The 24,964-nt window shown below is 36.0% G+C and overlaps 4 protein-coding genes and 1 long non-coding RNA gene across 7 annotated transcripts in view; all 5 read right to left on the bottom strand.

Moving 5' to 3' along the window:
- Positions 1-6,435: 6,435 nt before the first annotated feature.
- LOC132095582 (thymosin beta-11-like) lies at positions 6,436-8,062 on the bottom strand. Its single transcript, XM_059500712.1, has 3 exons — positions 7,906-8,062; positions 7,029-7,141; positions 6,436-6,932 (listed from the first exon to the last, which is right to left on the bottom strand). The coding sequence occupies exons 2-3, from the start codon at positions 7,126-7,128 to the stop codon at positions 6,898-6,900; spliced, it is 135 nt and encodes a 44-aa protein (XP_059356695.1). The 5' UTR covers positions 7,129-7,141; positions 7,906-8,062; the 3' UTR covers positions 6,436-6,897.
- Positions 8,063-9,651: 1,589 nt separating this feature from the next.
- Positions 9,652-10,068, bottom strand: LOC132095583 (uncharacterized). Its single transcript, XR_009422460.1, has 2 exons — positions 9,970-10,068; positions 9,652-9,803 (listed from the first exon to the last, which is right to left on the bottom strand). It is a non-coding gene; the product is annotated as an uncharacterized LOC132095583 (long non-coding RNA).
- A 28-nt stretch (positions 10,069-10,096) lies between these two features.
- On the bottom strand, positions 10,097-15,809 carry LOC132095576 (toll-like receptor 8). Its single transcript, XM_059500702.1, has 3 exons — positions 15,447-15,809; positions 12,479-15,082; positions 10,097-10,610 (listed from the first exon to the last, which is right to left on the bottom strand). Exons 1-3 carry the CDS (start codon positions 15,447-15,449, stop codon positions 10,161-10,163), a joined length of 3,057 nt encoding a protein of 1,018 aa, XP_059356685.1. The 5' UTR covers positions 15,450-15,809; the 3' UTR covers positions 10,097-10,160.
- A 1,906-nt stretch (positions 15,810-17,715) lies between these two features.
- Positions 17,716-21,824, bottom strand: LOC132094811 (toll-like receptor 7). The gene is made up of 2 exons (XM_059499442.1): positions 21,742-21,824; positions 17,716-21,070 (listed from the first exon to the last, which is right to left on the bottom strand). The coding sequence occupies exons 1-2, from the start codon at positions 21,748-21,750 to the stop codon at positions 17,930-17,932; spliced, it is 3,150 nt and encodes a 1,049-aa protein (XP_059355425.1). The 5' UTR covers positions 21,751-21,824; the 3' UTR covers positions 17,716-17,929.
- A 1,520-nt stretch (positions 21,825-23,344) lies between these two features.
- LOC132095569 (FERM and PDZ domain-containing protein 4-like) overlaps positions 23,345-24,964 on the bottom strand; it is a 64,307-nt gene continuing 62,687 nt past the window's right edge. For all 3 annotated transcript variants that reach the window (XM_059500691.1, XM_059500692.1, XM_059500693.1), the window contains one exon: positions 23,345-24,169. In XM_059500691.1, the coding sequence (XP_059356674.1) occupies positions 24,165-24,169 (5 nt within the window). In that variant the 3' untranslated portion in view covers positions 23,345-24,164. The remainder of the gene's footprint in view (positions 24,170-24,964) is intronic.

Here is a 24,964-nt window from a genome sequence, read left to right as displayed (position 1 = left end):
ACTCTCATTAATGTAAAGTAATAGACTTGAAATAAGAGGTTTGTTCATATTAGCATGAATTTCTGATCTGGGATCTGTTCACTTATTCACTTATGGATCCAAATGCAACATGTAAAGAGATTGCTGGATGTTAGCTGCAGTTCTTCTGGCTGACTGCATCCTGTGGGACTTTCTTTCTTGGCCCTCATTATAGAAACCTGAGTGTTTGTATCTCACTGTAAGCACATGCTGTTCTTCCTGTATTTCAGTCTGAATGTTATCTGCATTTTGGCTATACCTTTTCAGCAAAGATGCATTCAGTTGATCAAAAGTGCCAGTAAAGACATTTATAATGTTACAGAAAATTCTGATTCCAATAAATGCTGTACTTTTGTACTTTCTATTCATTTAAGAAATCCTGAAAAATAAAATACATCACAGTTTCCACAAACATATCGTGCAGCACGACTGTTTTCAACACTGATAATAATCAGAAATGTTTCTTGAGCAGCAAATTATCATATTAGAATGATTTCTGGAGATCATGTGACACTGAAGACTGAAGGAATGATGCTGAAAATACAGAAATACATAGTATTTTAAATTTTATTCACATAGAAAAATAAATATTTGCATTGGCATTTTGATCAAATAAATGCACCCTTTATGAAAAAAAAACCCTCAAACTTTTGAATGGTAGTGAATGTTATTATCTATGAATAAAAATTATTAATATATGAATAAACATCAAGTTCTGATAGACTTTGATCATGTAATTTCTAGTTAAGTGTGGATAGTCATTGTGTTACACTAATTAACTGTATTATGACGCAAAAAATCTAATTTATTTATTAATAAATAGAGATATTTATTGAACATTAGCATATTCCATATTCCATCATATTTAATTGTTAAAACATCAGAATTTTACATTAAAAAAATTCAGCATGCATGTGTTCACACAAATGAGTGACTGAAATTGAATGCAATGTGTGAGCTGTGCTTCTTGACAATAGACAATGGACTTTTTGAGCAGTGAAACTGTGGTGAAATGTTGCTAATGTGAGCGTACCTTTAGACAGTGATGAGCTCAACACAGTATTATCTGAGTGCATCTGCCTGCTCTTACAGCAGCAGCCGTCACAACACTGGCAGATGGCAGCTCAGCACCCACCGGCCAAAACTGCTCACAATCACTGCTCAGTGTGCCTGACAGCGCACGCACACACACACACACTGTTCAGCGTGCCTGGCATTAGCTTTCCTCTGCTGACACATTTGTTCAAAATCACACACACACACTTATTAAAAACTAGTGAGCTACCTTGGTCACTGCTTACATAGGGAGCAACCTTCAAAGGGAGCATCCTAACTGATGGAGGATATCATACAAGTGGCCAGTTCTCTTTTGAAATATGTTGAGAATACGCTTATGGTGGCTGAAATGTTCCCTAGGTAGACGGCTCACTAGGTTTTGGAACAAATCCCTTATAACAGAACTACTATATACAGCAACCCCTCTCTTTCAGGGCAAGTACATGCAATTTACTGGATACAGTCCGAGAATGTAAGGAACAATAACAGTGACTGTTTGTGTGTTTTTGGCACATGCAAACTCACTCAAACACCAACACACACATTTCTTTCAGTTAGCTCTATTTCTATGGACCGTCTGCTGGTGTGAAAGAACAGATTCATTCTTTGCCAAGCAAAAGACGTTCATATCTAAATCAGCTTTAAAATCACTGCGAGGGAGCCTTGACCATTCACCACTAGAATTTGGATGATTTTTACAGACTTGCTGACAGTTAAATGCATAAAGAAATTTCTATATGTCTAGCTTCAGGCACTCAGATGATTGAACGACTATAAAAGCATTGCATTTACATGCTTTAAATCTGCATCACTACTAACATTAGAGAAGAAACACATCATGAGAGCAGCAGTGAACTACAGGAGGTCGGAGATCATCTATTTTAACTAGTTTCCTCTCAGGTGTGGCTATTGTTACCAGCTGTCTAAACACAACAATATTTGAACCTCCCTGCGTGTGAACATGAACAGACCTACAGAAATAATGGTGGATGACTATTGGTTAATGCAATACAATATTTTTTTTATATAAAAATATCTTGTGGACTCACATTGAAAGAGGTCTTGCTTTAACACTCAAGCAACCACCAAACCCCAGAAACAGCTACAAATATCCTAGAAACTACCTAGTATATCCCCAAAACCACATAATAACATCCTGGTAACCACCCAAAAAACTGTAGTAACAACTAAAATGCCCAAGCAACCGTCTACCCAGCAACCGCATATCAATAGAAACCACCAAATAAAACCTTGCAATGCCTACAAACATCGTAGAAATTACCTAGAAAACACTAGCAACTGCATAGCAACACCCTTACAACAGGCTAGCAAACTGTAGCTGTGGCTTAAAACACCCTAGCAGCAATCTACTTTACAATACCCCAGCAACTAAGAAAAAATGGCTTGACACAAGGAATGCGACAGCTGAAACCCATGTCTTGGATACGTCTGTGCACAATGGTTCTTGAAGCACTGACTCCAGCTGCAGTCCACTCTTTGTGAGTCTCCCCCACATTTTTGAATGGGTTTTGTTTCACGATCCTCTCCAGGGTGCGGTTATCCCTATTGCTTGTACACTTTTTTCTACCACATCTTTTCCTTCCCTTCACCTCTCTATTAATGTGCTTGGACACAGAGCTCTGTGAACAGCCAGCCTCTTTTGCAATGACCTTTTGTGTCTTCCCCTACTTGTGCAAGGTGTCAGTGGTCGTCTTTTGGACAACTGTCAACTTCCCCATGATTGTGTAGTTTACAGAACAAGAATGCGAGACTATTTAAAGGCCTTTGCAGGTGTTTTTGAGTTAATTAGCTGATTAGAGTGTGGCACCAGGTGTCTTCAATATTGAACCTTTCACAATATTCTAATTTTCTGAGATACTAAATTTGGGATTTTCCTTAGTTATCAATTATAATCATCAAAAATTAAATATACATGTTTCACTTTTTGAATGGAATTAGTGAAATCAACTTTTTGATGATATTTTAACTATATGACCAGCACCTGTATTCATGTTGATTTTTATGTGCAATGACAAACATTAAGATGTATAAGTTTAAGGTCATGGAAGAGCTTTTGATTGGCTGTTGACAATACCCCAGCAACCAAGAAAAACAAAAAACAAAGAAAACCTAACAATTCCAATAAGCATAATAGAAACCATTTAGAAACGCAACTGGATAGCAACACCCTAACAGCCAATTATTAAAAAACTGTAGCAATTGCTAAAAATGCCCCACCTAGAAAAAACTTGCAAGCCACCATCTAGAGATGCCCCAATGACGATCTCAACCACTTGTAAACATCCCAAAAACACTGACTTTTTGTGGCAGTGTTTTTATGGTTAAGCATCTAGAGGAAATATTGAAATGTAATTTGTTGTTGCTGGTAAAGTGTTTAATCAAGCAGCACAAAACTGGAATACAAACTGTTGTTTGTACATCTCAAGTTTACATCTCACGATTTTTATTTATTTGTTTATTCAGAATTTGGAGATATAGTTCACAATTGCGAAAAATAAGGTCGGAATTGAGGTATAAACTTATATAAAAAATATAAAGTTTTTTTTGCAGTTGTGAGTTTGCCTCGCAATTGCGAGTTTATTTCTTGCAATTTTTACTTTTTTTCCCTCACAGTTCTGACTTTTTTCCTCACAATTGCGTGATAAAAATTGCAATCGCAAATTATAAAGTCAGAATTGTGGGATATAAAGTCACAATTCTGACTTCTCGCAAATAAGTGTATATCTCGCAATTATGACTTTCTCTCAATTCTGACTTTTTTCCTTGCAAATCCGAATTTTTCTCACCACTGTGAGTCTATCTCGTAATTCTGTTTTTTGTGTCCTATATGCCATCTAAAAATACTCTCAGTGCTGTCAGAAAGCTGCAGCCATATGATAGCCTCTTCACAATGAATCTGCTGACAGAAAAGGCCTACAACACTGTGCAAGCCATAGCATAACCATCATTTTTAATGCTTCAGACCCGTATGTTTCTCCCTGTCATGTTTGCTCAGAGAATGACCAACTCACCAGTATTGTAACGTTGACCAGTGGTGGATCTGGCTTCAGGAAGTTGCAAATAATGTTTAAATCACACAAACAGAAGCAAAAATCATCACTAAACAACTTAATGATAGCGTCTAGATGTTATCAATAGCACTTTGGCTACAGAATCATAAAATGGGAGATCAGGAAAAAGAAAAGAAGACAAAGAGGAAGAGGAATTTGTTTATGTATTATGAAGCACATTATGTCCTATTTGTTGATATCATAAACGCTTGGAAAAGGGCAAGTATACAAGAGTTATAATCAGTGTCTGTTATCATAAACACAAGCTAAAAATAAACCAAAAACATTTAGAACTACGTGAGAAGTCCCCTAGATGGTGAGTCCAACAAGATATGTATGTATTTCTATCATATTATCCCTTTTTTCATTAAGTAGAACAAACTCAATAGGCCTTAGCTAGATATAGTTCATCTGTTTTGTGTTTTACTGATGGAGGTAAAAGTGTCCACTGAAGAAACATTAGATGTGGTAATTCTGGATAAGGCAGATTAAAACACTGTTAACAGCTCCAGATTATCCGCTTTAAATGAGGGTTTAATCAAGCTAATGCTGCTTGAACAGACTTGCAGGAATATTTGCCGTTTGCTGTAACTTTATGCTCAGTTTAAAATGCTAGTTCAGCTGCGAGCTTAATTATACAATGATACAATGTAAACTAATTTAAAAACAATTAAACCTTTATTTATACAATTGAGACTAAATAACTAAAACCTTAATTACGAGAGTTAAGCACATCTTCACATCAAATCCCCATTATTATAATGCAGTTAATGCAATTTATAATTCTTATTAGACTCACTGTAATACAATTATTTTAAGGCAATAAAAATTATATATTTCAAATTAAATATGTAATTGCACATCAGTGCAAACTAATTTTCTCAACTGCCACGTGACTTTCAATGATGTATTTAAATGATGTATTATTCAGGAGAAACAAGTCATGCGAGTCATGCGAGAAATGCTAAAATTTGTAATGTTCTTTAAATAACAATTGTTATTGCTATTATTTTAGCTGACTGACTGATTTTTTTTTTTTTTATATCACATGGAGAGATGTGACTACACAGAACACATTTGCAACCACAAAGAAAAATCCTAGAAATTCCTACAAACATCACAGAAGCCACTTCAATATAACTCAGCAACCATATAGCAACCCCCTAGCAAACAAACATCCTAGAAACAACGTGCTTAATTGCCACAATGCAAACTTGAATGTTTTTAAAAACAGCTTCCAGGTCAGATTGATTGATTTCTTCCTGTTCTTGTCAGTTTTGTGTGAGTTACTTATATGTAAATAAATACTAGAGATTATAGTTCATATTCTAGAGTGTTTTGCACTCAATCTTTTAGTGATCTTCAGGAAACCTCTCCAGAGTTCAGCAGATATTGTGTCTGCCCTTGGTGATATGCTGAAACGGTTTCTTTTCTGGGTCACAACATGCGTGGGTCAACAGTGGCCAACATTCACTCATCAGATAAGAGATCTTACAAAGATTTGATCAGAACAACGATTAGAGTGAGCTGCAGGAAGGGTTTGAGATCGTCTTTGGTCATTATTAAGGCATATATAGAATCTAACTCCGTTTGTTTTGCTAAAGTTAAAAATGCAGATGAACTTCCGAACTTCCCACAGAAACAAACAAACGGTTAGAAATTGTTTTTTCATAGATGTGAAACCTTAAAAATTGAAACTGAAGACAAAATGATTTAAAAAAGGCAACTATTCTTAGTTAATGCACTTTTCTGGTACTCCGTTCTAAAATATGGATTGGTATAATTATTTTTAAGACATGAGAAAACGAATATTAATTTTACATTAAGGTCTGTATAATTTACTTCATTTTGTCATCTAAAATATAAATTCTTCCCACCGAAAAACCCAAACAATTGTACATGTTTTTTCCATATCTAAAAAAAAAAAAAAAAAAAAAAAAAGTAACTTCTAGTTAAACGTAGATTTCTCTGGTGATGCTCCGTTGTCTAGAAATTAGTTTAGGGTATATAAATGGTTAAAAAGGAAATTTACAACGATGATTGATTCAGTTTTGCCATAAAAAAAATTAGTTAACGTATTTATCTAGTCGTGCTCAGAACTTAAATATAACGGTTTTAATAGCATAACATAGCCTACCCATTTCTATTCATTTCCGCTTTTAAAAAGAAAAATCTTCTAGTAATTACAAATGAACTTATAAAATTAGTTGAATTCCTTAAAGTGACAAACCGACACGGCTGAAAGCGAAAAGCACAGAACAAACATTAAAAAAAAAAAAATAAATCCATCTGAATATTACAGAATTTTATTTGCATTACAAAACAAAAATTGTGCATTCCAAGACGTCAACATACAAAAAAAACAAAAACACTGCATGACTTTAAAGCATTTGAGCAAGTCAACCAAAGTCACAAGAGATGTTACAAGAGCGAGTCTCTGTTACGCGTCACTCAAACTCTTAGCCCCGCCCCCTCACCACTTCTCACAGCAGTGAAACTGTGAGGCTTCACGCCAGGCTCCGCCTCCTCCTCCTCCATATCAACAAACTTCATGAGAATATCAGTGGTGCGGTTTACAAAAAAGGGGAGTATGTGGGCAAAGAAACATAGGGCTTGTACGAACGTCTGCATTTTTTGGTTGTCCAATCATAATGCGACTTAGGTCATACATTTCCGTTAAAAGTTAAACAGCGAGAAGACGTGAAAAAGGCAATGTGGAATGTACAGTGCATAGAAGTGTGCAGCGCGAGTTTCACGAGGAACCCGCCTGTTTCTCCTGTTCGATGGCTGAAAGACAAGAGCAGAGCAGTATTCATTAGCCTCAGGTTTCAAAGTTTCATGTGCATGCCTAAAAAAAACAAAAAAGAAAAAAAAACAACTTACTTTCTTTAGACGGCAAAGGATTTTTCTCCTGGGTTTCCGTTTTCTTCAGCTTGGTCTTGTCAAAGTTGGTCACTTCCTCGAGATTTGGCTTGTCAGACATGTTTGCAGAGGGTCTAAAATCAAATAACAGGAAATGGCTTGCTGTTACTGATGACACACACAGAGAAACACAAATGCACGCGGACACAAGGCCTGATGACTAATACAGATGCAATCAACATTAATATTCATATTAGTGCACAGCCAATAAGGGCTTTTCCAACCCTTTGTTTCCCTAAGGTGTAGAGTTTGGCATCCTAATGTAGCAAAATGCACTTAAGTGGAAAAAAAAAAAAAGTTAACGCAAGAAAAAGAAAAGCTGAAGTCTTGCTGTAATAACTGCTAAAAAGCAAACGCTGGGGTTGCATCACAGTCTGGAGGATTTGGTATGTAACCACCGCCCTTTCCTGCTCAATCTCGCTCGTATTTCACTTCAGATCAACAGTTCTCCCTTTAAAAAAAAAATCATTTTAGCTTTTGCAACGGTCTGAGCATATTCCCAACTCACGTTTATGCATGTTTGGCGCACTGAATAAAAACTAATCGAGCTCAACATTCATGAACAGAGATACTAACGTTACAAAGAAACCTAATCTATTATCTCTGATAGACATATCAAGAATCATATTTTACATGCAAGATATTAAAATTTAAATCACATTTCCTGGTCGTAATTGCAAAACGGATGCATTTATTTTTTACTGTGATGCATTTAGCCAATTATAACCCAATTTTTTTTAAAGCGTTCTGATTGATATTAAAAAAAAAACCTACAATCTAAACGATAAGAAAGGATATTTTGGTGCATTCTAAGAGCACACAGCGATGGTCTACTCACCAGAGAGTGTGCTAGTCAAAGTGTTTGTTCTCAGCGGGTGCAGCAGTGAAGGGAAAAGCGCAGAATCACTGCATTTATACACAGAGATATGCAAATCACGTGACTGACGTCACCGGCCCGTTAGACGCGTGCTTACTTCGCGGAGCCCCTATAAATATTATAAACCCCAAACTAGATAATAAGAATAAAAGGTTTATGTGAGAAACATTTGAAACATGCATGTATTTGAGAATTGATGCAGTGAGAAACACATTGAAGTGAACGCCCTCTGAGAGCAGCGCTGCTGTTGGGCGACAGCGACACCTGCTGGACATATACAACATTACTACAACATCTTTAAATACATATATTATCATACTTGTTTTTTTGTTTGTTTGTTTTTTAACGGAACGATCGCAGGAAATGTTTTACCGTTTATTTTTCCACTGAACAAAATTAAAAAAATAAACATTTATGGCATACTTCTATTATAATAAATATTCTGACGGTGTAAGAAACGTGTTTCTTAAAATCTCACAAGATCACAAACAAATACATCATATTTTTGGGGGGTATTGACTTATAAAGTCAGTTCAACAAGACCAGATACAGCAAAAATGGAGCTGTAAGTTGATTGTTTTGTGGAAATCCCGCAAAACCCCTGCCTTTTGTCAGGCTAACGCTAACGAGGCTAAACACTCTTAAGGCTCTAAATGAATGAAGTCATGAATGAAGCATATTGTTTTGTGTTAAGTAAGACCCATGCACCAGACATGCATATAAGAAACCGTATTTATCTGGCACGGGAGGAAACCTGATCTAGATCGTAACAGGAAGTGTGTGTGATCAGTTCGAGTTAGCTGCTAGCATACTATTAGAAACATTTGAACACTTCCTTGCCAAATTTGCTGTGCTTTTTCTTCATGTTATGATGAAAATAGGAAACAGATGTTCCTTGATAAATGTTTCTTTGCATCTGTTTTATTGAGTGCGTGTTTGCAAAGAGAAACGAAGAGAAATGAAGTTTGTTTTATTTATTTTAATAGTTTGAATTTAAATTTTTCAAGATCATATTCTCCCTTAAAAAAATGAAAACATATAGGCAATAAAATACAATAAACTAACTAAAATATCAGTAAACAAGTGAAGGATCCGATTCACTTTCAATTTCAAATCCACACATGTTGCTATATATACAGTATCTAAAAAATAAAATAAAAAATAAATAAGTAAAAAGACTGGAAATTTCCAGCCTTTTTTTCATCATGTTTTGAAGAAAGATATGAAACAAATGCTCCTTGTAAAAGTCAAAATACAACAAACTAATTAAAACATTAGTGAAAATAAAGGATTGATCTTGTAGTCATGATAGTACAACACCTTTCCACCTGAAATACATACACTTTACAATAAAAAAAACAACTGACACGAACATTTCCTGCAGTTTTTCATCATTTTATGATGAAAAATATGAAAACCAGTGCTGCTTGTTGATCTTGCTTGTTTGTGCAAAGGGAAATGATTTAACAAGATTTTACAGGTGAGCTTGTGTTTCAGATTATTAAAAAAGAAAAAAGGATCTATCTATCTATCTATCTATCTATCTATCTATCTATCTATCTATCTATCTATCTATATAATAGTAAAGAAATGCAACTAATTAAAATGAATGACCAACTGAAGGATTGATCATGTGAGTCCAGCTCCTTTCCATTAGAAATGTAAAAATGTTACAGTAAAAAAAAAGGCAAGATAATTAGGAAACCAGATGCTCCTTGTTAAATGCTCCTTCACATCTTACTGTGTTTGTGTGCTAAAAGAAAAAGTTTGGATTGAGTGTTAAATCATTTTGTTTCATCAGATTGCATTAAAATGTTTCAAGTGAGATTTTCTTTCAAAAACCTCTCCATTTTTCCTCTCTCTGTATATTGCTTTTTAGCTCTCAGTCTGTGAACCGTACTTTATTTCTCCTAACTGAACTATCCACGGATTTTGTGAAACAAACTATTGGTATATTATCTTATATTAAAAGTGCACAAACACACAAAACAGCCTAAATGTGTTTATTCTTCTTTTCTGGTGCACGTTTGTTTACTTTTGTTCTTTGTCTTCACTTTATATCCTACAGAAATCTAAAACAATAAAATAATCATTTCATGGAGATTCATGCTTTCTGAATTGAATCTATGCAATACACAAATTGCCACATGGCTCTGTAACTAACATGGTTTTCATTTTGTTTCTGTAGCTCAACCCAGTTTTGTGCATCGTTCCTCCTATTGAGTGGTGAGATATCTGCTGTAGAGGTCGCTGTACATGGCCTGGTTGTCCACTCGGATGGCGTTGCGCAGCGACTGCCAGAACCAGGCCTCGGCGGACAGTGAATGTGGCCACTCGAGGACACTGCGCCCGCAGAGACGCCTGCGCAGCCGCAGAAAGTGTGAGTGCTGTAACACGGGCTCCAGCAGCAGTAGCACGATCACGTCCTCATTGTCCTCCAGGAGCCTCTGGTGCGCCAGGAAGATGGCCATCTTAAAGGAGCCGCTGTTCACGTAGCGCTCGGTCAGAACGAAGACGGTTTTGCGGCTGTGCTGGATGCTCTGCGTCAGACTGTCCAGAACCGGAGAACCGGGAATCCAGTCCCGTTCCTCCAGACATATGGGCAGGAATCGCTCGCCTTGTTCCTCCAGCTGCACTCGCAGGTGATTGAGCACCCATTCAGACACCTGCAACATCCACACTCATTGAACTGAACTGAGTCAACACTGAATCTGAATAATGACACTGTTGTCTTCTGTACAGCTGCTCATAGTTGGACTGGACTCGTTTTATGATTGATGAACTTTACATACTTATTGAACTAAACTGAATCAACACGGAGCTGAATAATGACACCCAGCTAACAAAATATGTTCTAAAAACATTTTGATAAAATTTCTATTACATTAGCTAGCTATAAGAACGATATTTCTGAATGTTCTCAGATATGTTTTTCATTATTTCAAAACCCTTTTGTTTTTGTTTGTTTGTTTATGCAAAGGTTAGCAAAAACATTAAGGGAATTTTCCACTATAAAAAGAAAAAAAAACTTGACTTTTTGAATGTCTTGAAAAGTAGAAAATAGTAAAGTAAAAAAAAAAAAAAAAAAAATTAGACAAATAACAAAGTAAAACATTCCATGAAAGATGCATAAATAATTTGAAAACGTTACAAAAAAAAAAAAAAAACTGTGCATCAATATTATAAGAGCATTTAAAAATGTTCTAGGAATGTTTCAATAAAATTACCACTAGAAAATATAATTTATGAATGTTCAAAGTATCCGGATTTTAAATGTTAAAAAAGAAAAAAAGAAATTATTAGTTTTGCAAATATTGTTATATTAATTATTTTGCAACATTTTAATGTTCAAAAAACAATAAGTAGCATTTATTAAATGTTAGATGAATGTCCAAACCATACATTCACATTTAAAAATACATTTTGAAACATAATTAAATACCAGATAACTGTGAACAAATGTTATATTAACAGAAGAAAGTTTGTTCATAACTTTGAGAGAACCTTGCCAGAACATTCTAAGAACATTTCTTGACAGCTGGGATTGTCTTTTAGAGCTTTTTCCCCGAAAAATATGTTTTAAGAACATTTTGCATCCAAGAAAGTGATGAAATGTTTTCTGAATGTTCAAAACATCCATTTTTTATTTTATTTTAATTTTTTTTTTGGTTATGTGTACATTAAAGAAACATTCCATTGTATTACTTTACAAACACTATGAGAATGTTGTTTTTAAATGTTGAACATTTTGAAAAGTAGTTATTAAAGTAAAAAATAAAAAGACAAAAAAATCAAAATAAAACTTTTAACAATGTACAATATAAATACAATATTGTTATGTTTGTGTGCTAAGGTTTTGAGAACATTATTAATGACCAGATAACTAAATTTTTATTAAAATTACTCTAAGAACATTTGTTCGTATATTTGAGAGAGCCTAGATTCCCAGCTAACAATTTTTTTTTTAATATTCTAACATTTTGCTACTGTTACCATTAAGCTATGAAATTGTTATATCTGAATGTCCTCTAAACAATACAAATACCCAGCTTTCTTTCTTTCTTTTTCTTTCTCTTTCTTTCTTTCTTTCTTTCTTTCTTTCTTTCTTCCTTAATATGCCTTTTATTGGTTATATTAATGTTAGGGGAAATGTATTTGTATCATTTTGCAAACATTACGGTAACATTACTTTTAAATGTTCTCTGGTCATTCGTTTCAAATGTGCTAGACAAATGTCCAACTAAAACGTTCCAGGAAAAAACATTCCATGAACAATGTATAAATACAATTTTTGTACTGACGTTTTGAGAACATTATTAAAGACCAGATGACTTTGAAAGAACATTCTATCAATGATTCTGAAAGAACGTTTGTTTGTAACCTTGCCAGACTTTAACATTTCATGTTAGTTGAGTTTACAACTTAAAATACGTCTCATATTTAATGAAATTTGCATCATTGATTATGTTGTTTTCTGATGTGTTTTGAAACTATCTGTATTGTGTAAATGCAAAATAAATAAAGGTGACTCGACCTGTGTGTCCTTGGTGTCGTAGGTGATGAAGGCATCGTAGATGCAGCTGTCAGAGCTCAGTTTCTGATACCCAGTAAATATGGCTTTCACATAGTAGAATAAGTAGGAAACATCCCAGTAGAAAAGGTGCATTGCGACGGCCACAAATGTGGTGCATATAATGCAAAAAGTGGAGAAGAAGTACACTAGAAACGCCAACTGGTCGTCATTGCATTCTGTAATGTCAAATTGTATTACTGCTATACCTTGCCTCTCCTCAGGCATGGCACATGTCACCGCAGTCACCAATTTGGGGATCTTCACTTTAGTCTTGCGAATCCACAGAACAAAATCAAACATGTTGCATGTGCAATGGAAAGGGTTGCCGTTGAGCCACAGCGTCTTTAGGTAAATCTCGTTTTCAGATGGAAACGTGGACTGGTTGATGTTTATGAGTTTGTTGTGACCGAGATCAAGCCTCTCTAGGTTTACCGCTCCCTGGAGGAATCCACTGGAAAGCTCGGATATACTGTTGTGCCACAGATTAAGGAACTCTAAAGAAGGAACGTCGCTTGACAAGTTGCTAGATATTTTAAGGATGTTGTTGTTGTTTAAAATGAGCTCTCGTAGATGAGGGAATTGTCTCAACAATTCCCAACCAACGCTTGTCAGGTGATTTCTGCTTAATCCCAACTTTTGAATGCATTTGGGAAGATATTTATAGATCCTAAAAGGGATCGTCTTAATGTTGTTATGGGATATGTCGAGATGGGTCACATTGGTCAAGTCTTCGAATAGCCTATCGTAGGTTTTGTCTTTCAACCTCCACATCCTACCGAGTTTATTGCTCTGGAATTGCAGCTCTTGAAGAGACTTGCTTGACATGGTTTTGGTGGATAACGTATAGATTTGGTTGTTGCTCATATTTAACACTTTCAAGGAGGGCAAATATTTGAGAAAGTTTAAATTGAGGGTCACGCCTTCCACAGTGAAGTAATGGGAGTTGTCACTAAGATCTAGCACCTCGAGACTCTGTAACTCTCGGAAAGCGTAATCGTATGCCAGGTCAATTCTGTTGGAGGACAAGTCCAGATATTTGAGGTCTGGGAGCGATGTGAATTCAGATCCATTCGGAGCCGTGGCAAAGCCATTTCCTGAGAGATTGAGGCAAGATATGTTCCCGAATGGCTGAAACTGTTCAGGAGTAATTAAGAACAGGTTATTTCGGCTGAGATCCAACACTCGACCGGTGGCGGAGCACTCTGGTTTTACAAGATCTTCTGGAATGTCAAAAGAATTCCCTTTAGGAGTAGGTTCTGACATCGAGGTCATCACGGATGATGATTTCAAACCAACACCTGCATCTTTACGCAACTCCGGGTAAAGTCTGTTTTCCGAAAGATAGATTAGTTTCACATGTTGAAGTTTTTCAAATATTTCCGCTTTTGCACGGACGATGAAGTTTACTCCTACATCCAACACTGACAGATTTCGTAAACCATACAGAGAGCTGAAGGTCTCTTCTTGGATTTCTTGAAAAACCAAACCACGAAGGTGCAGCGTCCTCAGCGAGGTTAAGTTTGCAAAGCTGGGCGATATTTTAACCGTGGTGGGGTAAATCTTGAGAGCGTAGTTAAACGAGAGATCGAGTTTTGTCAGCAGTGGAAGATTATTCAAGAAAACATTATTTTGAACAGCCTCGAACAGGAAATTAAACGACAGGTAGAGTTGCTCAAGCTTTGAGATGTTTGCAAACCAAGTAGGATCGATTTTCTCGATCGAATTTCCAGCAAGGTCCAGAATCCGCAGCTTTCCGAGGCCGGCAAAGGCTCGTGGATGAATTTCAATGGAAACATTTTTACACGGAATGCATGGATATGGAGCCGTATGACACCTTGGACAATTCCCTTGGATATTTAGACTTATCAGATTGTCGAGTCCTCTGAAATCATGCTCTCCGACGTACGATATTCTGTTTGAAGCAAGCTCTAGTTTCATCAGTGAGACAGGTAATCCTTTGGGGACTTGAGTTAAGTTGTTAAAAGACAAAGTAAGGTTTTTCAGCTTGCTCAGGGCAGAAAAACTTCCATCTTCTATGTGATACCTCGAGCAAGGATTCCAGTAGTAGCAGTTTCTCGAAAGGTAAATGAGTGACAGATTTTGCAAATGCCTGAAGGATGCTGAGTTTAACCGGGTGATCTTGTTCTCAACCAGCTTTAGTTCTTGCAGATTCTTTGGAATATCTTTTGGCACGTCCTTTAGTCCGATCCCGTTGAGCTCCAGTTTACGTAGCTTGGTCATATTCGAAAACACCCCGGCGCCAACAAGAACTTTATACTTGTTATTCAGCCAGTTTAGATTAAGATTGATCAGATTTGCCAGGTCTTGGAAGTTTTCGGCTGTTATGTTCTTGATCCTGTTCTCAGATAGATCAAGGTCGGTTGTGTTTGGTAAGAACTTTGGAACCACTTGGAGTCTACGTCCATGGCAGTCAACCTTAACAGTCATTGCGGTTACATTGTCATATATATCACACGGTTGGTTCTTCGGATTTGCCATTTCAATTTTACAAAGGGTTAGTGTGATCTTCAGTGTCATAATGAACCAGAGGTCTAATTCTATCACCTGTTGGATATGAAACACAGAGCTGTTATACGGCACTGAGCAATAAGTTAAATTGTGACAAATACGTTTTATTAAAATAATGGATGACATGCAATTATATTTTTAACTATGAACAGCACATGCAAAAGTCTAAGTGTAAGATGTCTAGTTTTAAGTGAAGCTGAGCAATTTTTATAGCAAAAAAAAAAAAAAAAGTTCATTTTGGTGACCTATCTGTATACCAAAATGATTAAAGCACTGCATTTTTATGTGCATGACATGCAACCAAGCTCATCTCTTCATACATACATATAATCATACATAATGAATAACCATAGGAAAGAGAAATATTAGCTCATTAATGTAATGAAGTGCACTTCCTTACCATGGTAGCAGTGTCTATTTAATGTCCCAGTGCAAGCTATGCAATGCGTAGAGCCAAAATAAACAGTGTCTGGTAATGCGCACACAGTTGCTTCTAGGAAACAGGAAGTTTTGGTTTAGCAGTTGAAGATTATTTTAACATTAACAGCTCTAAATGCTGCTTTTGATCGGCACCTGGCAGTCCACTGACTAATATAAATCATTCAGTTTCTGTTTATTGCTGTTTGTTTGATGTGTTTTAATCATTAGTCACCACTTACTGGTTGCTGTGTGGATCAGTGCAGCCACAAAGATGAAAGTGGTTTCTTCAGTTACCAGTATAAGTGAGGAAGTTCTGCATATTGTTCCTTCTTCTCAGGGACGCAATGGCAAAGATCACAATCACATTTACAAATGTTACAGGTGCTATCTTTAGAAATAAAGAGCTCTTTGTATATTCCCAAATTGTAATTTATTTTCAAGACACAATCCCAATGTTTTTAACATTAGGTTTATACCCAGCTTGCATTAATATTTATTAATATTTATATGCTACTGTAATGTGCAGAGTCACTGTACTGTAAGTCAACCATTTGCAAGTTTATTTCCTTATAAAAATGAAACACTGACACTGTGGTCACTGTAAAGTTGTTTGAGTGTTATTTTTAGCATTTCCGTTTGGTGACACTACTACCACAGAAATTACACACTTCGTCTTTAAACCTTGAAATTTAATAAACAGCATTTTTCTAAAGTTACTGATTTGGGCAGAACGACAAATTGTCTATTTGCATACTCTCTGCAACATTGAACTAGTATAATGGCATATAAAATGCACTTTTATAATGGGCATTTGCACTATTATTATGACAAAAAAATTGGAAACAATTAAAGCCTTTATGCATAATGCATTATAAAAGTATTCATAATGTACATTGTAATGAATTATATCTTGTTATAAACTGTTTTGAAATTGCTTGCAACTGCTTGCAACACTGTTCCTGTGGCCCAGTGGTAGGGCATTGTGTTAGCAGCGCAAAAGGTCACGGGTTCATTTCCCAGGGAATACACATACTGGTTAAAAAATAAATAAAAAAATTTGTATAGTCCGAATGCACTGTTAGTCGCTTTGGATAAAAGTGTCTTCTAAAATGCATAAGTGTAACTATTTATGGGTGCATTATAGGGTGCATTAAAAAGCTAAATTAATGCATTTAAGTAAATTCTTATTATTTACGCCACTGTATAACTTTTTTTTACCTTCATTAACACATGTACATATGTGACCCTGGACCACAAAACCAGTTTTAAGTGTCAGTTTTTCGAACATCATCTGAATATTAGGATCAGACCGCCGAGATACAACTATTTGAAAATCTGTTACCTGAGGATGCAAAAAATATATAAATACTGAGAAAATCACGTTTGAAGTTGTCCAAATGAATTCTTAGTAATGCATATTACTAATCCAAAATTATTTTTTAATATATTTACAGTAGGAAATTTACAAAAATATCTTTAGGAAACATAATCTTTGCTTAATATCCTAATGAGTTTCGGCATAGAAGAAAAATCTATAATTTTGACCGATACAATGTTTTTTTGGCTTTTGCTAAAAATATACCCCAGTGACTTAAGATCCAGAGTCACGTATATTCTCTGTACCTGTATGTTTTTGTGATATGATAGAGAGGTGAATGTAGTTTATATATATATATATATATATATATATATATATATATATATATAAAACTGTATATTCTTATAAGAATATACAGTTCTGTTTCGTTACCACATATTTAAGGCAATGACAAGTTGCTGTGGTTTTCTCTTTGAATCACTTTCATACCAATCCCACGAGGACCCTGGGTAACAGGCCTTTGGAGATCAGGGGAAAAGCAGATGCCTCGCAGTGTTTAATTTTGGTGAAATGACAAAGGTTTTACATTAAGCATAAAATTACTTAAATTAGCATAAAACAGTTGCTACATAAAACTTATGTATCAGGGTTTTTATAGGTCACTAACACCTTCAAAAAATAAACTGGTAAAATAAACTTAAAAATAAATTAAGTAAATATATTTAATAACGTTAATATTTATAAAGCTTAATTAAAATGCTTTAAGCCATTATATTTTAGATATATTTTACAAGCTTAATTAAAAGCTTATTTTTTTCTTTTTCATTTAGTTTATGATACTAAAATTGTACAAAACAAATAAAAAATTAAAAGCTATTTAGACATGTTTAAAAAAAAGTTGACAAAATAGACAAAATTAAAAGTCAACTCAAAGTATTAGTATAATTTAATAGTATTGCAGTCATAATAATAATAATAACAATAACAGTAAAATTATTATGGTCATAAAATGTGCACTTTTTAATTGAAGCACAATATGTTACACTGCAGGACTCCAAGTCAAGTTTCCAAATATGTGTCAACTACCCAAGAAGCTTTCAAATGCAAAAATACAGCTTCAAATGCGTCCATAGAATGTTTCCCAATTACAGAGTTTCTTGGAAGAGTTTGTTGTATTGTTGACTCCCAGCTGACATGACACTTCTGAGACTGAACCAGAAGTATCTCTGCGCTTGAGGGTTCCTTGGCCACTCGAGAACTGATTTTTTATACAACCTCTTTCTCAGTCTGAGGTACTTGGAATGACAAGGCATTTTCTCCAAGAATATCAGTACAATAACATCATTCCTTTCATCCATGAGTCGCTGGTGGGCCAGATAAAACGCTGTCCTGAAGCTGCCGCTCCTGATGTATCGATTGGTCAGAATGAAAACAGTGCGTTTACTCAACTGTATGCTTTGGGAAAGGTTTTCAATAAGGGGACATCCAGGAACCCAATCCCGCTCTTCCAAACAGAGTTGCATCCCTGGGTCACCCTGGTCTTCCAGTTGAACACGAAGCTCTTGCATTACCCACTCATGAACGGCTGGATCAGTCATATCGTAGACAACAAAGGCATCATAGACATTGCTGTTGGAGGAAAGCCGACGGTATCCCTTGAGTTTGGCCAAACAGAAGTGGTAGATGTACCAAACATCCCAAAGAAAGAGATGGCTGGAGATGGTGAGCGTGAGGATGCTAAGAATCACAGAGGTCATTAAAATAAAGAGGATGATGGATAGGGAATTGTGTTGGCAGGCTTGGATGTTGAGGAAAATCACACTTTGACCTTTTTGGGCACTTGGTGAAGCGCAGGTGACGTCCATTGCAAGGCGTGGGATGTACACGGATGTCCGGTTAATCCATCGGACAAACCACGTGGCATTGCAGGAGCACACAAACCGGTTGTTGTTCAAGTAAAGGGTCTGCAGCTGGTCGATAACATTTGCTGGAAAACTCGACTCATCAATGAACTGGATGCGATTGTAACTGAGATCCAGGACCTTGAGGCTGAATGCATCCTTGAGAAAATTGGGGGTCAGTTTTACAATGTTGTTCTTGTGTAGAACCAGAGTTTGGATTGATTTTGTATAGTTAGACAAGCATTCAGGAACATCCGTCAGTTGATTCCCACTGAGATCTAACAGTTTTAGGTTTTTAAGGTTTGCAAGTCCCTCCCAACTGAATAACTTTAACCGGTTGTTAGTAATGTACAGGTCTGTGAGGGTGTCTGGAAGACCTTCAAAAACTTCTAGTGGGATGAAGTTCAGGTTGTTGCGAGAGATATCAAGAGACTTCAAGGACAAAAGTTTCTTAAAGTAGTTGGCATACCTTATGTCTCCGTCTCTCCACAACATATCAAGACGGTTGCCTTTAAACTCCAAATGCTCCAGAGAAAAACTCTCCATTTCTGTGTTGGTAGATGTCGAGATTTGATTATCGTTCAGGATTAATTTGTTCAGCTTACCCAGGTTCTTTGTAAAATTCAGCATATGAGTCAAACCCTCAGCCACGAAGTAATGGCTGTTACGGCTGATATCCAGAACCACCAGGCTGCTCAGTTCCTGAAATGCTGTAGAGAACATCAAATCCAGACGATTGTCTGAAAAGTCTAGATATTGTAAATTCTTCAAATGGACAAACTCAGAACCGTTCAAACTCTGGCTCATGGCGTTCCCAGAGAGATTCAGACAACTCAGCTCATCAAGATCCAAAAATCTAGAATGAAGGAAAAAGATGTTATTCCTACTAATATCCAATGTTTTTCCAAAGGAACTACATTCGTTGTTGAAAGGACTTGAAATCCAGAGTTCCTTGTCTTTGTATTTGCAGCTGCGTGCATATTCGTCGTAAAGGAAATAGTGCATATCCTTCACTTCTCCACTGTGGTACTGTGCACCTTGCGACATTGGAGAACCATAATGGTTTTCTCTGTGATTAGAAAGCAAAGTTTCTCCTTGAGAAGGCATTGAGATTTTGTTGTCGGACAAGTTGATGATTTTGAAGTTTTTCAGGGTCCTCAGGACGCTGAGATGTGCTATCTTTATGAAGTTTGTGCCGAGATCAATGAGCTCCAGTTTATTCAGTTTAGCCAATGGTTGGATGTCTTCCTGCTTGAGTTCTTGAAACACATAGCCTCTGATTCTTAGGACCTTTAGAGATTTAAGGTGATGGAATGATCTTGAAAGGTTGAGGGATGTAGGATACACCTGGAGCTCATAATTGAAAGACAGATCCAACTCTTCTAGATTAGGCAACAACGAAGGAAAGGAGGTGCATGTTATCTCCTTAGCCAAAAAGTTGCTCGAGAGGTCTAGAAGACTAAGTTGAGTCAGATTTTGAAACCACTCAGAAGGAATGTGTGTTAAAGAATTACTATGAAGCCGAAGAGTCTTCAGGTTCTTCAGGGTCTTGAAAGAGTTTGGATGAATCTGAAGGGGAGCGTTATTTGGGCATGGAACGCATGGAAAAGGTGCATTATAACAACGTGGACAATTCCCACTCAAGTCCAGTATCTCCAGCTCCGTCAGGTTGTGAAAGTCCATCTCTGTTATTGTCTGAATATTGTTGTTGTACAGGTACAGCTCTTTGAGGCTGGATGGGAGTTGGTGGGGGATGTAGGACAAGTTGTTAGACTTCAGAGAGAGCAAAGTCATCTTGTCAAGCTTCAAAAATGCATCCTTTTCGATATAATATGATGTGTTACATGGGTTCCGGAAGTAGCAGTTCTGGCCGAGATACAGTTTTTGGATATTTGTTAGTTCTGTCAGATTCTCCTTAAGGATTGAATAAATACTATTGACCTCGAGACTCAGAAGCACTATGTTGGAAGGCAGGCCCTTTGGTATGCTGGACAGCTGGTTACCATCCAAATAAAGCGACTTGAGGTTCTTTAGCTTCCAGAAGGTGCCGTTGTCAATTGTCAAGCTCTTGGTACAGACGCGGTCTTTGGGTCCGACCTTGATTGGTACGCAATTGCAGCGCAGGTCGATCTCAGTGATGTTCTGCAGTTTGTGAAACGAATCGTTTGTGATATGGGGTATGTGGTTGATCGTTAGTGTCAGGTTGGTGGTATTCATTGGGATTCCCAATGGAATTTCGGTTAGTTCTCGTTCAGTGCAGTTGACGGTGACCTCGCTCCCATTACTAGCCAGAGAAACGTCACACTTCAGACTTTTGGGGTACCACTCGGCTGCATCCAGCAAAAAGATGAGACCAGCAAAGATGATGAATTTCTTCTCTGTCATCTAAAAGAGGAAGATAGTTGGGGTTAAAATGCAGAGTAATGATCATACAATAGACTCATGAGTCTATATACAGTAATTGTCATTCACAAACTTGTGCACTCATTATGCACTCTCCCAATGTGAGGCACATTTTCATTGACTTATGTATCCCTAAATTGTGCATATTTGTACCTAAATGGTACATACTGTATTGCATTTTGAAAGGTCCCATAAGCATGTATGAAGGAAGGTTTGTTTTGTGAGCTGTAGCAATGGATAATGATTATGATTATATTAAGAGCTCCATCTCTATTCAATTGCATTAAGCTGGATTCAGATATATGGCATCAACCTGGTAAATTGCTAAATGTTTTTTTGCCCACAGCTCTTTACACAACCCTATTTAACACAACACATTTAACATGTTCACATTAACTCTACACATATTTTCCCCCAAATCTGTGCGCAAAATGTAATTTTTTTTTAGTTAAGCTTATATTTATGGAATAGTTTAAATATGTGAAAATAATAAACATTTTCAAACATTCAGGAAATAAACAAAAAATGTATGAATATACTGAATTATACTGTATATAGTGCGTTAAGAAAAATGCACTCGCTGTAACCTTGAGACATGATGACTATATGAGAGAGCGGAATACTGTAAACGAAATAAACATTCAATTACTTACCATCTTCATCAGACCTTGGGTTCTCTTTTGACATTTGTGACTTGTTGTTCAGTACTTTTGATGGTTTGTCAAGTTGCACACCCTGTGCTACTTGAAGAACAGGTGTCTTTGACCAATGTTAGACCACAAAAAAGGAAAAAAAAAATTACAAAAACAAAAGTGAGAGTGGGTATATTTAAACGTAACATCCCCTTGAAAACAAAGTTGTTCTGAATCTTTTTTCCTTGTAATTCTACAAAGTGATTATATTACCAAACACCTACCTAGCAGCATTGTTATCTAAATTTTTTATAATGTATAATGGATGAATTATATGTTATAAGAACAATATTGTCACTGAAACACCACCATAAAGAGGAACAACATTAGTTTCATCCTTTATCTTCAGGGACAAGTTATGCACTCGAGATTATTCAAAACAATGTCAGGGGTTTGCTCAAGTTCTGCTATGATTTCTTAATAAATGAAAGCAAAACCAGAAAAAGTGAAGCACTTCAATTTTGAAATGATTAAAAATATTCTCTCTGTCCAACACAACAACTGCTTCTTCAGCACACAGATAGAGGAAGAAAAATTAGAGAAAAGAAAGAGGAAGAGTATTTCAAACAATGTTATTCACATGCTATTTATAAATTAATTACTGGCATAAGACAGGAAATAAAATGACTTGCTAAAAAAAATACAGCACGAGATCACAGTTTTAAATTTGAAATATTTAATGAAGATGATTCAAATAAACTACATTACGATTATTATTTAAAGTCAGTATGAAATCAAAATGGACCTATTTACTTTCTTAAATTACTTTCCTGGTCTTAATGTGAACAATTCTTAAGTGCAGGCTATTACAAATAAATACAAAAAGTAATAATATTTCAGCAGAATGTGGTAAATTATTCCACCTCAAAAACGATTTATCAACCACTATCTTCAGCAAATCATGGATAAAATACTGTTCTACATTTTTCTTGAAGACATTACACTGGGAAATACATCAGATGACAGTAGTTAGAATGGTTTGAGAACGATGCTTAATGTTGACTTTAAATTGTTAGGTTAAGTAAATGTATGCATTAGCCAGTCAAATAAGAACAGCGAATAAAACAGTGCAAGTTGAGAACAGAATTACAGTTTACAGGTCATATAGTGGCTTAAATTTATCTTATTTTTGAATGTGAAGCTCTTCTGGTATAATGACTAAAATAAAAACATGGAACAAAACAGATGCAGGTGCTGCGATATATATATTGTCTTTTAAAAATTCTATGTATTGTAGAATATTTCCTTTTCATTTTACATATTACACAAAATATACACATGCACTGTTATCACAGTGGATCGCAATGGCCGGATTATCTCGATCTTCATGACAAACGTACAGTATGCATGAAATCATATGGCTTTACTATGACTAAATAAAAGCAGTGATTTTCAACGTACAGGTGTATGGCCCTTGCTGCAACCAAATAACAGCGTGCCGAATGCAAATGTAGTATCCCTTACGAAAATTAACCATGGTTTTACTACAAATAAAACCAAGAAACCACGGTTACTATAATTTATTTTATTTTATAATTTATATATTTTTCGTAAGGGATAGCTTAAATAACTTTCCAAAGTCTCCACGCAAAGTAAATAAAGTGACTTCCCGAATCGCTTCAACTAGCGCTTTGAAATGTTCTTTTGCTGCTTAACAGAAAATCCTCAGAACTTAAAAGCCCTGTACATGCAGTCTTAGAGAATGTGGCGAAAAAGAGACATATTAAGTGACCAGTGCAAGAATTTCTCAGAGCAATGTACAGTTCTTATTCCGGGATTGTGTGTCGTCCAAAGGAATCAGGAGATGGACTTGCCTTGTTTCACTGCTTGTCGTCTTAAACTTGTTTTCTGTGCTGACTTCTGTAATATCACACAATCTGCAATTCGCTTCCATTTCAGAAGATTAAAGTCAACAAGAAATCAAAACTTGATCCCATTTACTTTCTTAATGCACATTTGTGTCTTTCCAACTCCTTCCCTCCAACCATTCTGGCACAAAATGCCAACTTTTTGCAATCCAGTTCTGGCGGATACAAAACGTCACATTATGGAAGCCAAATGGGTTTTGAGTTTCTTGTTGACTTTGGGAATGACAGTGTTGTAATGAGCTCTTTCAAAGGGTTTATTGGGTAATTACGACCAGTTCCATAAAAAGTGTCAATGCTCCCTGAGCCAATAGTTGTCTTAAGATTCCTTTTCTGCCTCCCTGAGGCAACCAGAGCGGGGGTTATTTGAGGCCAAGTGCAAGAATGAACAGGGAAGCATTCAACACCTCCGATCACCTCTGGTTTGGCACATAGGAAACTGTGCTATGGATGAATATGAACGTATCGTGAGAGAAGACGACGATTCTTCCATTTTACAGTATATCCATCTGCAGCATGCTACACTGAGGGAGGAAAAAGAGAGGGATAAATTAGTCGGCCAGTATTCGTCTCGTAATTTCATGCTTCTGGATATCTGAAATCCCCTTAAAGTTCCTGCTCATCCTGATTAGACATGATAAGGTAATGACTGAAACGAATGACGTCAATGATAAGCTTAGGCGGGATACTTCAGAAACATTCTACAAAAGGCTTAATGTTCCACATCAGGAAATTCTAATTGCATCATAAATCTTAAACTTTAAAGTAGTAATTCCTGATTTAAAGGTGAAGTTGTCCATTTCTGCGCCACTAATGGTACTGTATAGAATTGTATAGACTATTCTAGAAAATATCTTCTTTGACGACAGATGGGTAAATTACCATTTTACTTTTTGCTGAAAAACCCTTTAACTGCAGTTTATTTACTTTAAGACAATGCTTATAAATAGCATGAATGCATTGAATCACAAAGTACAAAATCTGGTCAACAGAAAAAAAGTGAAAATACACCTCTATGTGTATTTTCTTTATAAGTAATCTACAATAATTAGCATAAGTATTCAAACCTTTTCATAATTGTTTGCCGTAAGTATTCACCCCTTTTAATAAAATGTCAGAATTCATCACTGGTGCAACCTTCTTATTGTACATCTCATAACTAGTTAAATATTTTTTGTGTACTCAAAGACTTTCAATTGATTGTAACATAAATGAGTCAGCACTGTGGAAGATCATGCAGAAAAGAAAAAAAAAAAACATTCAGCTCAATGAAACAGTAATTGAAAAGCACCAGGCAGGGATTTCCATGTCATTGAGTT

The sequence above is a fragment of the Carassius carassius genome, chromosome 19 (genome assembly GCF_963082965.1).
Source record: "Carassius carassius chromosome 19, fCarCar2.1, whole genome shotgun sequence".
NCBI classification, from domain to species: Eukaryota; Metazoa; Chordata; class Actinopteri; order Cypriniformes; family Cyprinidae; genus Carassius; species Carassius carassius.
This window is presented reverse-complemented; position numbering and strand designations above follow the sequence as displayed.

What these genes read in the sequence shown, in the direction of transcription:
- LOC132095576 (XM_059500702.1), bottom strand. An exon ending in ACGACACCAAGGACACACAG is followed by an intron (nt 10,611 to 12,478) that starts GTCGAGTCACCT and finishes TGGATGTTGCAG; the next exon opens with GTGTCTGAATGGGTGCTCAA.
- LOC132095582 (XM_059500712.1), bottom strand. Translation starts at nt 7,128, where the DNA reads ATGTCTGACAAGCCAAATCTCGAGGAAGTGACCAACTTTGACAAGACC. An exon ending in TCCTTTGCCGTCTAAAGAAA is followed by an intron (nt 6,933 to 7,028) that starts GTAAGTTGTTTT and finishes CTTGTCTTTCAG; the next exon opens with CCATCGAACAGGAGAAACAG.